The sequence below is a fragment of the Pogona vitticeps genome, chromosome 8 (genome assembly GCF_051106095.1).
Source record: "Pogona vitticeps strain Pit_001003342236 chromosome 8, PviZW2.1, whole genome shotgun sequence".
In the NCBI taxonomy this organism is placed as follows: Eukaryota; Metazoa; Chordata; class Lepidosauria; order Squamata; family Agamidae; genus Pogona; species Pogona vitticeps.
In genome coordinates, this window is record NC_135790.1 from 13,378,076 (window position 1) to 13,391,117 (window position 13,042).

Here is a 13,042-nt window from a genome sequence, read left to right on the forward strand (position 1 = left end):
TGTGAGTGTAATATCTTCAAAGTACTGTAAACAAGAAAGAGGGGCAGTATCCTGTTTAGCATGTGACAGCACAACAGTAAGTGCACAAGCACTTTGCAACATTTAGTAGGGTGTGCACAGCAGAATTGATAGACTGTGTAACTAATGGGACAAACAGTCATGCAACAGGCATCAACTACCTGCATAACTGTTGTGCAATTCCCGCTGCTCATACAGCCATTTTTGCAGAAAACTAAGCATCCCTCCCTCCTTTTTTCTTTTGAGAAGCATCTCTTTGCTCTTGTTGGTACTGCATTAATGTGAAAAGCCGATGGGATTTTGGTGATCTACCAGAAAACTGTTCTATCTTGGAAAAGAAAAAAGACAAGAAAGACTGTGAGAAAGAAAGAATGAAGGAGTTCATACTTTTGAATTTCACCAGTGTTAATGAACTACTGACAGACTCTTTCAATTAGAATGACAAATTCAGAGGTATTAATTTCCACCTCTAATTCCTATCTTATTTTAAATTTATTTTGTTCCACCTGTTCTCCCATGAGCTGATGGTATTTCACATATTTCTATTCCTCCCCATTTTATCCCTAGAAAATTAGTCAGAAATGAAGAGTACATATAAATGAATACATTTATTGTTTAGTGTCGTAAGACTCCTTTGTTTTTCTTTCTTGATCCTTTTCCTTTTAAAAAAGATATTTGTACCTACACCTCTCTCTCTCTCTCTCTCTCTCTCTATCTCTCTCTCTCTCTCTCTCTCTCTCTCTCTCTCTCTATCTATCTATCTATCTATCTATCTATCTATCTATCTATCTATCTATCTATCTATCTATCTATCTATCTATCTATCTATCTATCTATCTATACACACACACACACACACACCACTTTGAGATAATGCTTTAGATATGGCAAGCAGAAGGTTCCGTAAGAAAAACAATAACAGCATTTCTACTATCTCTTTACAAACTGGATTTCTATCTATTCCTCTTTTTCAAAATAAAAGGTAGTGATCTCCCTGCCTCCTTTGTGACTCAAACCAATGGGCTTGTTTGCTTCCGTTGAAGCGCTTATGTACCAATTCAGGAAAGCTGAAGATTCAAAAGAACAAGTGCTCTCGCTTGTATGACAAAAGAATGTGAAGTTCTTGAATTCCTGGTTTTTATTGTAGAGATCCATGGCATTTTCTTCCTAAAACATCAGAGCTTGGAATGTTAGGTTTTAAATTGTGAACATGAAGTTGAACATTAAAAATGCAAAACATTTCTCAGTAATAATATTAATTCACTACTTAAATCATTCATTCTAAAATAAACAGTGAGCTCTTCAGGATTCCTCCACTACAGGCCGCTAATGGCAAATATACAATTGACTGCTTCAGAAGAGCTTTTTCTGTTGTTTTAAAATGGGGTTCTCCAATCTGGCATTTTTTTTTTCAAAGATCAGAAATATACATGTTAACGCAAGGAATCAGTAGGATCCAAAATATCTGAAAATTAAAATAGAATCTTGTCTACTTAGAAAGAAGACTTTCTTTTCTTAATAGCTAGGAGAGAGACATAGTATTTTTATTTATATATTTGTGGAGAAATCATGCTTTCTACTACAAATGAACTCTGGGGGCAAAAAATAATCCAAAACTACAACTATAAAAACATAGTACTACTGCAGAAGGCAGGTTGGAGGTAGTTGTGTTAGATACCCCTATAATCAATTAACGAAGTAAAAATTACAAAGTGTCATGCTTAAAGAATCAGAACAGATTCTGGGCCACAGATGTAACTCACCACTAGTTGTAGTTGTGGTTGGCCACCAGATTCAATGCAGGAGAGGACATGGTTTCCGTCTTTGAGGCCCAGAAAAATGGGATATGTCTGTTCATCTGGTTGCTTTGTAGCCTTGTTGGGGACCACAGCCATTAACGCTTTTGGAGGAAAACAAAGAAGAAACAAGCTGAGTTAAAGGAAGTAAGTTAGAGAGAAAGCTGGCACAGAAGGTCAAAATAGAGGAACAATAAACATTAATCAAGACTGTCTTGGCTGAAGAGGGATTTTATTAGTATAAACTACAATTTGGAAGAGAGAAAGCATGGAATCAGCTAGAAATGAACAATAATGTCAACTGAGTTACCTAACAGAGTATAATACAAATATGACCATCCCAACCTCAGAGCATTTCCCATAATATTCATCAATGTAGTTGCCAACTGAGTTAATTGAGGGGAATTGGTAAGAGGATAACTTTAACATTTACTAAACATTAGAAAAATACTGAAACTTTAAAAACTGCCTGAATTACAACACTATCATACTGAAGGAAGACTTGAGAAGTAGCAGTGATGCTACAGTGAAGAAGGCCGTATTTCTTATAGACAATTTCTTGGCCTCCCTCAGAGTGGCCACTCAGAGAGGAGCATTGGCTGAGATGGTCTTGTAGAGTGGGTAGATGACCTTGAGCAAAGTCTCGCCCACAGTTTGTGGTCCCAAACTGTGGACAGCTTTAGAGGTAAGCATCAAGACCTTGATCCTGATCCAGGACATAACAGGCAACTAGTGCAGGCAGGACAGAACTGGGGATTTGTGTTCAAATTTGCCCAAGTCTGGCCACCACATTCTGGATCCATTGAAGTTTACTGGTCAGCTTAAAGGGAAGCCTCATGTGGCCAGCATCACAATAGTCAATCCAGGAGATGACCAGTACCTGCACCAGCATCCTAAGAGCTACCTCATCCAGGTAGGGATGGAGCTGGACAATACACCTCAGATGATTAAAGGCAGCTCTGGACACAGCTGCAATCTGAGAATCCCAAGACAAGTCCAAGTCCAGAAGAACACCTAGGTTATGGACTCGTCCCTAAATGGGAGGGCAACCCCATCCAGTTCAGAGATAATCCTCCCCATCCTTGCTGAGGGATGTCCCAGGAACAAGATCTCTGTCTTGTCCAGATTCAGTATGAACCCGTTTGCCCTGGTTCATTCGCAAATCAAAGGCAGGCATTGCTCAAGGGTCTGGACAGCATCCACTGCAGAGGTGGTGATGGAAAGATAGAGTTGTGTATCATCAGTGTATCATAGTCTCCCTTCTTCCACATACATCTCCAGAAATTTGTATTTTATTGAAAAATTAATATATTCACAGAAAATATTTGCATTTGGTGAAAATACTAACTGTATATATAACAAATAAATAAACAAAACTACATGTGTAGAGTGCCAGATTTCAGTTGAATTGGAAGTCTGGGCTGATTAACAGTTAACTTTCTGGTGTCTGCTTCCTACAGCTGAAAAGGCATAAAATGAAAAGGAAGAATTGGTTAATCAGGTAAGGAAGCAACAAAGCAGAACACATGAGAAAGTTCCAAACATATGTGTTTATTCTGAGCCCATCTACCATCCCAGTATTTCAAACCAGCCAGAACTCTTAGCCTTTGTAGTTGAATAATGTTTTTTTTTTAAATTAGAACTTGGAGAAATTATTTTCTCTTGTTTTGGACCACAACTCATAATGATCAATTTAGTTAGGGGTCTGTTTACATTAAAGTAGAGATGGACATGAACTGCAGCTTCTGAAGTTCAACACAGTTCATTTACCAGCCCCATGGGTGTTCTGCAGCTTGGCCCCCCAGCCTGCTCCCAAGGGGCGGAGAGGGTGAGGCACCAGATGGTGGAACCTCCGTAGGGCCAGTAAACAAACCACCAAACCACTGCTTCGGCCAAACCACTGAACCAGCAGAACACGGCCAAAGAGCCCGAAAAACCCACAACAATCATGCACATCTCTTCATTAAAGCAATCGTTTGGAATATGTGTTGTTGTAAATTTACATCAGTTCTGAGCCATGTGGCATCACATGGTGTTTGAATCACAGTTTGTGTTCCCTTGAAACAAACATTTAATCTGGTGTTTTTGAAGGGATAACCTCACCAGATGCATGCACTTTCTCTCCAACCCAAGGCTGGAATTCAGAGAGGGGGGCAGGTGTACATGCCCAGAGGAGGGAAGTACACCAAGCCGGTGCTAGGAAAGCCTTTGTGTGTGCAGTGGCACCTTGTGAGCACTGGCGCTCACAGGAGAGCCCAGTGGCAATGGGTGGCTGATGCATGCTGCAAACACTCACACAAAAACCCGCATGTACACAGCCAGGCTAATGGAGACATGGGCTGGAGGGGACAAGAGAGAGGTGATGGTGGTGTTTTGCTTGCCTTTCAGCTGCTGGTTCTGGGGTTTGTGTGCCAGCTCAGTGAAGAGACACCTCCTTGAGTTGATCTTGCCTTAGCTGTCCCCACCCTACAGTATCCCAGACCTGGAAGAAGATTTGGTTGAGCAAGCAATCAAGTGAGGGTCGGGGGCTCCTGCACCCCCACCCACCACCCACTCTTCACACAATAATAGCCGTGGCAAATGTCTGATTAATGCAGACAGGGGGTATCAATTTAAACAGTCAATTCCACACCCACATTAAAATAAACAAACCTCTGACAGAGAAGTAAAATAATTCCCTGCTGCTCCAAAACGCAGGATTCTCCATCAAATTAATCTGCTCTTGCACATGCATCAAGGGACGTGGTGGCGCTGCGGGCTAAATCGCAGAAGCCTGTGCTGCAGGGTCAGAAGACTAAGCAGTCGTAAGATCGAATCCACGCGACGGAGTGAGCTCCCGTCGCTTGTCCCAGCTCCCGCCAACCTAGCGGTTCGAAAGCATGCAAATGCAAGTAGATAAATAGGGACCACTTTGGTGGGAAGGTAACAGCGTTCCGTGTCTAAGTCGCTCTGGCCATGTGACCACGGAAGATTGTCTTCAGACAAATGTTGGCTCTATGGCTTGGAAACGGGGATGAGCACCGCCCCCTAGAGTCGAACATGACTGGACAAAAATTGTCAAGGGGAACTTTTACCTTTACCTTTTTACACATGCATCATGCAGTCACCCAATTTTACAGCAATTCCAAAGAGCCTAATCCTGAAGTAAATAAGTCTGCTTTTGTTTTTGTTGCCATATTCTGGCCACTGTATACACAAAAATAGCATGGCAAATCTTGTTTCTTAGGAACAAGTTAACAGGATAGCATTGGTGCTCTTCTTGAAATATATTTAATTGGAGCTGAACTAGCATAGCACCAACATTTTGGTTGGTAGGTGGAGTGGGAAAGGTACAAAATGAGTGTATGAACTATTACCTGGTTCAAATTTTGTGGAGTTGGAATCCTGTGGAGCAGCTACCAGGGTCTGGTTCAGGAGGACAAAGAACTTCTGGTTGGTATCCCAAATTCTGAAAAGCCAAGGCTTTTTCAGACCTTCTTGCACTGGTATAACTTTGGAAATAAATAAAACATACATATATATATCCATAAGAAAACAAAGCATAGGCTATTCTAAACATGATAAGCAATATGCTCAGCATTGAGCAAACTTTATCATATTTTCCTTCTGCGCTGCAGCTACAGTTGACTTTGCCTAAAACTGTGGACTGACCTGGCTGGCATCCTACTTCCTTCCCTTTTCCACAATATGTGTCTGTAGCATTCTCCATTTATTAGATCTATGGTTCATGTTTGTTATGTAATGGAAATGGTTCATGCATATTAATGTTGCTGAGAGGCGGAGCTGAGAGAGAGATGCTATAAAAGGCGGAGCCTGAGTCAGTCAAGGGGTAGATTGAGTCAGTAAGAGAAATGTAAGTCGGAGTCAGTCAGGCAGTAGAGAATAAGAGTCAGAGAACATAATAGAGTGTGTAGTTTGGGAAATTCTGAGGTGTGATTAGCTACTGAAGATATCAATGAAACAATCTCTGTAATCAATAAAGCAAAGTTTTATTTAAAAGACTTTGAAGTGTGGACCTGAATCTTTCTGAGAGATCGCCTGGTAGCAGCAGTGAAAAGAAGAGAGTGTTTACCTTTGTGTGCTCTGAGGCTTGAAGCAAAAGGGGCACGAGGGTAGACGCAACAGTGTCATTGCTGGCATGTATCCAGAATGCACTCAGTTCTTCAGGTGTGGTGCATAACATAAGCAATGCTTCATTTCCAGTAAATAAAAGAGTGCAATCCACTCAGAAAGATAAACCATTTAATTTAGTTGATACAGTCATGGTCCTGCCCAACAAATGTGTAGGATCACAATGTAGATACCAAGAGCTCATGACAGCACTTGAAAGCTCACTGGAAATTAGAAGATTATCTTTAGGAAATCTTTAAGAAATATGTAAAAATAATTAAGGAATCAGCTTCTTTGCTCATTTATCACGGACTTTTGCCTGTTTGGGATGTAACTGAAAACTTCTGACAAGGAGCCTTTTGCAGGCCTTCAACCTGCAAATGGTTTATCTTCCTGAGTGGACTGCACTCTTTTATTTACTGGAAAGCAGCATAGTGTTAAAATTTGTCCCCCAAATCCCCCAGAACACAACTGTGCTAACAATGAAGCATGCTTTCAGGAAGGACAAAATAGCATGGAAAAAGTTGCTGTACTGAGATGAGAGGAATGTCATCTGGGTGGTGAGAAAAATACTGAGAATATTAGTGCTGAAGCATGTAACCTATAAGAAAAATAAATGGTCCATCTAGAAGATACCTTAGCTAGATTTACACCAAAAAAATAGTATCTGCCCTATAATTTTTTTACTTCCCTTTTTCTTTTCCTTTTCCTTTTCTTTTAGTTAATAGCAGAGCTGTTGGCTTGGAGCAACCCATTAATATATTTCAAGGGAAACAAAGCTTTTTGACACCTATGTTAAGTTGCTGTTATCACATCAGAGTGCACTATAATATATTAAACTGTGTAATATTGTTTTGTAATTGTTTCAGATATTTGTAATATTTTCTGTCCTTTCCATTCATCTCAGAGAGACTTTGAATGTTTATCAGCCATTATCATGGGGTATAAACTTTCAGACAGAAATAAGTGACAGTGGTGTGCTGTTTTGTTTTGTTGCACCTCAATTCTGTGGTCGGCATACCATAAATTAAAGGTATAAAGTACAAAATGTACAGAATAACAAAAACCAAAAAACAACCATATCATACTTCACCTGGTTTTTCAAAGTGATCAAATAAATCTGCCAGTTTTTGGGCTGCACTCGTCTTGGATTTCATCATTACGGGCACATCTATTTTCTCCATTCTTTCTTGAGAACAGGTTTTCAGAGTTTTCTTTGTCTCTTCTGCAGACACAGCTGTTGTAAGAGAGAGCCACCATTAGCGACACTTCTTTTCTAGCAGAAAACTAATAATGACAAATAGCTTAACAAATCAGAGGAAGCAGCATTGTACAGATGGACAGAACCAGAGGAAGAACGGAGGACGGGAGTTTCTTTTTTAAAGCCATGATCTCACTTATAGATGTACTATGGATCCTTAACCAGAGACAGTGCTTGAGAGGAGGGGAACTCTCAGATGGAAAGAGAATTGGAGGGGCACAAGAAGTGCATGGCTCACGTTAACACTTTACCTAGAGGGAAGTGGATGGACTGAATGGTCAGGCTGTCACAAGAACAACAAGGGAACCACAAAAGGGAAGTCAACATTTTCAAAGAGTATCTAATTGGTATTGCAGTGAAGGAAGGAACTGTCATCATAAAGCAGACTTTAAACTTCTACTGGATTCCTTGTCTTGCACAGTGAATGATCCCTGCTAGCCTTCTAGAATCATTTCCCAAGCAAATCAGCTCTTTGGCCATACTTTTTTCTTTTTCAGGATAAATCATCAGGTATATAGCTGTCGTTTGTGTTAAAGTTCCCATTTTGCTCAAAATCCCTGTGGGCGGAACTTCAGTAAGAAATTCACTAATAACTATAATTGTATGCTGTCAAGATAATTCCAAGGTATGGCATTTTCAGGGTTTTTCAGGGTTTTAATCCCTTTTTTTCTGGGGGTACTTCGGGACTGCACAGGTGGCTCCAGCCAACATAGGCTGGCTCTTCTCCACAAAGCAACAGTGAGGAATCAAACTGCTGACATCTGCTTCTGCTGCTAGGTACCCAGCTCACTGAGCTATCCACCCAGTTGAAGTAATTCAGTAAGACTGCTCTTTTTTCTCATTGTAAGAAGAGAAGCTGTGCCTAATGAATTATACCCTGCTTTGCAGCCATAATAAGCTGTATGTTAGAAAAAGAATTGGCCGAGGCTGAATAGCTCAATGGTTTAGGTATCTGGCTACGGAGCCTGGGGTTGGAAGTTTGGTGATCCACTGTGCCTCCTAGTAGAAAAGCCAGTCTGTGTGGGCTTGGGCAGGCTGCACAGTCTCCAGATGTCCCAGAAGAAGGAAATGTCAAACTATTCTGGGTATTCTCTACCAGGAAAACCCTAAAAAGGATCACTGTAAGTCAGAATTGACTTGACACCACATGATTATTATTGATTAGGAAAAGATTTGGCCACTATCTTCCACATCCCTTATCACACTGAAAGCAGCTGTGCAAATCTGGTATTGTGTTTTTAATCCAAGGAAACATCCTCTGGACTAGAGATGTAAATTTTCCAAAAAAAAATCCATTTTTTCTGGAAAAATTGGGGGGGACCTCCTTTTTTCTTTTAAAAAAGGAAATTTTCAGAAATGTTTAATTTACTCTGGACCGAAGACAGAGAACTTTTGATCCAATGGAACTTTTGTACTTCTGATCCCAGAAGCCTTAGACACAATGGGCAGTGGATAAAGGATTGTTGTAGACTAAAAGTACAGGATTCCACCACCCCCCGGCATATGCTGAAAAACACAGATGTAGCGAAGACTATACTTGGCTGTCTGCCTCTAGTGGCTATATCTGGTAAACACACCATGGAAATACGTATAACTACTGTAGTTTCTGTGGTTTTTTATTTAATATTTTCAGGCAGCAGATAAGTGACTCTGCAGATGCTGATCCAGCATATGGGGGGACCTACTGTATATGTCACACCACACATGAGCCTTCCTGAAGAAATGGTGCATTTTACACAGGACGAGTGTGGCACACACTCCTCAGCAAAACAGAATGACTGAAGGAAAACTAAGATCTGTTTTAGAGATGACAAGATACATGCTTGCAAGTCCAGAACTGCCCAGCTATGGGCAATGCAATCATGACTGTCCAAAGTTGGACTGATTGCCAAGCAAGATCACCTCAAAGAACCCATTTCATCTATAAAATGGCAGAATGCCAAATTTGGAAGCATAGACTGTGCCAACATACCAACTCAGAAAAGCTCAGAACAGATTATTTTGACTTGCTATGCTCCTGGAAACAGTAGTGAACCTGAGAAAAGATAGTAAGTGTGAGACATTGCGGTCTACTTTGATAGGAAAAGCAAAGCTAACAACCAAGGGACTGTGTTAGATGGCTTGCAGGTCACTACACTGTATTTGGTACAATGTAATAGAAGTCCCAAGGCATTTTGAAGCTGACTTAGAGAAAGAACAAGAAGAAGATGACAAAGAGTGTCAGACCAGTGCACCAAGAGAAAGGGACGGAGATGGAGCTATCAGGACAGTGGGAAGAGGCACCTCAGCTACACAAAGCACTGAGATCATCGTCAGAAACAAACAAGGTTTCATTGACATCTCCATACTTTTGCAAGAGCCCACTGGGCACTTGTCTTACTTTGTGGCATGTTGCTTCACCCTCCTGTGCTTCACCTACAAGATAAACTTGCACTCAGTGTCTCTCTTGCCTGGTGGTAGATTGGTCAGGCTCCATGTCTCACTTCTGTGCAGTCTTCCATCTCTCCTTTTGTAGTTTCTCTCCATTTGGCAGCTTCAGCTGCTGACATCTATTAAACCTTCTCCAGTTCGCTGACTCAGAAGGCAGTGCTGACTTTGCAAAGTAGGGCAACCATGAAGCTGGTACATGAAAGGCCTCATCAACCAGAAGCAACTGATCTAGTACAAAAATGAAAGAGAAGCCTATGCAGATCGACTGAAGCAAACTGCAAAGACCTGGAATGAAACATTGAACAAGGTGCTGCTCCAGCAGGGCTACAAAGAGATGAGAGCTTGTGCACTAAACCCAGAAAAGAACACCTAACATTTATTTTGGCCTGTGTTGATGGCTTTCAGCCCCAAGGAACCAGGAATACAATGAGATAGTACAACTTAGTGAAGAAGTGGAAATAAATGAATTAGGTGAAACAGTGTTTTATTTAGGCATTATGACTGAGAACGGGTGGTGAGGATGGAACTGGTAAAACCACCCATTCTCAGTCAGAAGTGAAAAGTAATGGAATTTATGGAAGCACTAAGTCTCAAAATTGCCCACATTGTGACAGTACCTATGATGACAAGCTGAAAGGCAAAGAAGAGGGTGGAATTGCTGCCAACCAACAATTAGAGAACAACTATAGGAAAAGTTCTGTGTCTCATTACCACTCACTAGACCTAACAGCCACTGCTCTAGGAATACTGAGCGGAAAAGATAATTCACCAACAACTTTTAAAACAGTGGTTAGTTATTTGAAAAGAACTGTGAACTTCAAGGTAGGACTACCTGTCATCAATAGCCTAAAGAAGCAAACTGAGTCGAGGATAGCACAGATTGCCAATCTGGGACTTCCCATTTCTCTGTGGGGATGGATGGATGTATCCTGTGGACAAAATGTAAGCAATTTAGTCTTCCACAGAATCAGGATGCCCTGCTGTAGCAGAGTGTAACAGCTCTAAAGCTATTCAGGAATTTAGGAATAAATGAAGAGAGGCCAATGCAAATGATGGAAGATAACCAGAAGTGCATCAGTGACAAGTGAGAACATTGTTGTGCCATTTGGTTTGCAACTTGACTTGAAAGTTATTATCCAAATAATCTACTGTCGTAATGCAGAGATGATTGCAGATAATCTGACCAAACCTTTAGTGAATCACAGAACAATGGAGCTGGGAGGGGCCCATAAAGCCATCAAGGCCAACCCTCTGCTTAATGCTTGAATCCAAATCAAAGTATCTTTGCCAGATGGCTGTCTTAACTTTCTCCTGAGTGTTGAAGCATTCACCACTTCCCCAAACAATTGGTAACAGTTCGAAAGTTTTTTGTGATATTCAACAAAAATCAGGTTTCCTATAAATAGAGCCCATTATTAGGTGTCCTGTGCTGGAATTGATAGCAGGTCCTACCCCCCTCTATATTTGACCTGCAAGTCAAGCCTTAGGGGATCTTGTACTCAGTCTTAAGAAGAGCTGCTGGAAAAAGTACAGTCTTGCATTCCTGTCCTTTAAATCTTAGCAGAGAGCACGCTCTGAACCTGCCACTAAAGTTAGAGATATTGTTTTCTCACACCTCTGAGGCCACTCTTTCCTTCCTGTTGCTTCATTCCATAGCTGTCTTCCCTGTGCTATACATTTCCTGTTCTCTGAAGATATACTTGTGGATTCATGTGGCTGTATCGTAAGAAAAAAGGCATGAACTGTAAGTGGTTATTATGAGTGGGCAGATCTCACCATGCTTTTCTCTGTGTTAAAAAGGAAATATTTTTATTTTATGTTTCAATTTTATTTGTCACTTTAGTATATGAGAAACACAGAAAGATCTTAATAAAGAAAGAAAACTCCAGAAGTGTTTTCCTCTGACAGTCTTCTCTGCTGTGGTACTACAGAGAGGAGGAAGTTGCAAAGCTATGTTGTTCCTTCCTTGTTATCTAAGCTCCTCATTTGTCTCAACAAGTGCAGCTGGAGGATGGTAGTCATGAATCAACATACTAGTCCAGTGAATATAGCGAGAATTTTGCTGTAAAAAGTGCAGCAGCATCTCAGTTTGGATGCAGATCTCTGACTTTCATCCATCTGATAGCTCCTAGAAGAAGTTATGGATTTCCTCTGCAAAAGCTCTTTTCAGGGCTGTTCAGTATCTCTGTATTAGACCATGAAAAAAATTCCTCTTTTGGATAACAATTCTTAGAATTCCACAGCTAACATGGCCAGGGTTCCAAAAAGTAACTTTTCAAACCATTGCTCTGGATCCAAATAAGCTGTGAGAGAAAATGTTTTTATTCATTACGTATTGGTGAAAATGCTTTGGTTCATTTGATTCACTGTTCCCCTATGTTCCTTTTAGATCACCTCCAAGCTGTATTAATGTGGTCTTCTGTTCCGAGTAAACCTCCTGGCAGTATATAAAAAATTAGTTAATTTTATGTGCATTATATCTTGAAAGCAACAATTTCTCAATTTATCTACTTAGCTCTTTAATAAATATAATGAACTGGAAATATGAATCTCTTCATTTCCTCCCTCATGTGTTGGACAATTTGACAAACATACACTCCTGGGTTTGAATGAAGTTTTAAAAGCTCTGAAAAACAAGCCTGTTCTTCAAATTTATTCTTTTTAAGTAAAAGTTTTGATTCTCACATGTCAATTTTACTCTGTTTCTGAGAAGTCTGAATAAATGGTACAGTATCTTGCAAACTCTTTGGAGTGCTAACACACTGTTTGTCACAGGCAATTTTAGAACCTCGGAAAAATATTGTCTCTACCGTGCCATATACTAAAAGAATGGAAAAGAAATATGCTAATATGATAGTTCCTAAGCTTGGGTCACCCACATGTTCTCTGACTGCAACTCCCAGAAACCCCAGCCAGCACAGCTGGTGATGAAGGCTTCTGAAAACTGCAGTCCAAGAACATCTGCATTACCCAAGGTCAGGAACCACTGTACTAACTGAGCACACTAATGGAATTTAACCTCAGCTTGCTTTCCTGTAAGTGGTTTAGCTCTGGAAGCAGATGATCTGACACAAAGTAAAAACAGAAAGGTAAATGATCAAACAGTACCTGAAATGTAGCACTGCCTCAGACTGACGTTTTCCTCTGTGATCTCTTCAGGAAATTCCAGAATATTTAATATGTGGTAGGTGTTCTGTGACACTAGTAGGTGTGGTTTGCTTGCTTAAGCATAGGAATTCTTAGTAGAGATAATTTTGTTATGACATCTGTTGGTAGGCTGCTATTTCTTGAACCTGTGAGTTTTACTGGAGCTTTCCCTAACTTGGTGCTTTATAATTATTTTGGAACACATCTTCCATTATTTCCATTTTTTAATTCTGACTGGAGTTGCTGGAATTGGTAGTGAAAACATACAGAGGGCACCAGC

The 13,042-nt window shown here is 40.5% G+C and overlaps 1 protein-coding gene across 2 annotated transcripts; it reads right to left on the bottom strand.

The window, feature by feature from the left end:
* Nucleotides 1-625: 625 nt before the first annotated feature.
* On the bottom strand, nucleotides 626-12,774 carry LOC110089345 (interleukin-1 receptor antagonist protein). 2 transcript variants are annotated; one of them, XM_020812332.3, is made up of 5 exons: nucleotides 12,724-12,774; nucleotides 7,018-7,161; nucleotides 5,171-5,305; nucleotides 1,782-1,918; nucleotides 626-1,185 (listed from the first exon to the last, which is right to left on the bottom strand). In XM_020812332.3, the coding sequence occupies exons 2-5, from the start codon at nucleotides 7,106-7,108 to the stop codon at nucleotides 976-978; spliced, it is 573 nt and encodes a 190-aa protein (XP_020667991.3). In that variant the 5' UTR covers nucleotides 7,109-7,161; nucleotides 12,724-12,774; the 3' UTR covers nucleotides 626-975. The 2 variants fall into 2 exon arrangements, with proteins under 2 accessions (XP_020667991.3, XP_020667992.3); XM_020812333.3 differs by lacking the exon at nucleotides 12,724-12,774 and adding an exon at nucleotides 7,322-7,406.
* Nucleotides 12,775-13,042: the final 268 nt, after the last annotated feature.

What these genes read in the sequence shown, in the direction of transcription:
- LOC110089345 (XM_020812332.3), bottom strand. Translation starts at nt 7,108, where the DNA reads ATGGAGAAAATAGATGTGCCCGTAATGATGAAATCCAAGACGAGTGCA. An exon ending in TGATCACTTTGAAAAACCAG is followed by an intron (nt 5,306 to 7,017) that starts GTGAAGTATGAT and finishes TTATTTCCAAAG; the next exon opens with TTATACCAGTGCAAGAAGGT. An exon ending in AACCACAACTACAACTAGTG is followed by an intron (nt 1,186 to 1,781) that starts GTGAGTTACATC and finishes CTGATGTTTTAG; the next exon opens with GAAGAAAATGCCATGGATCT.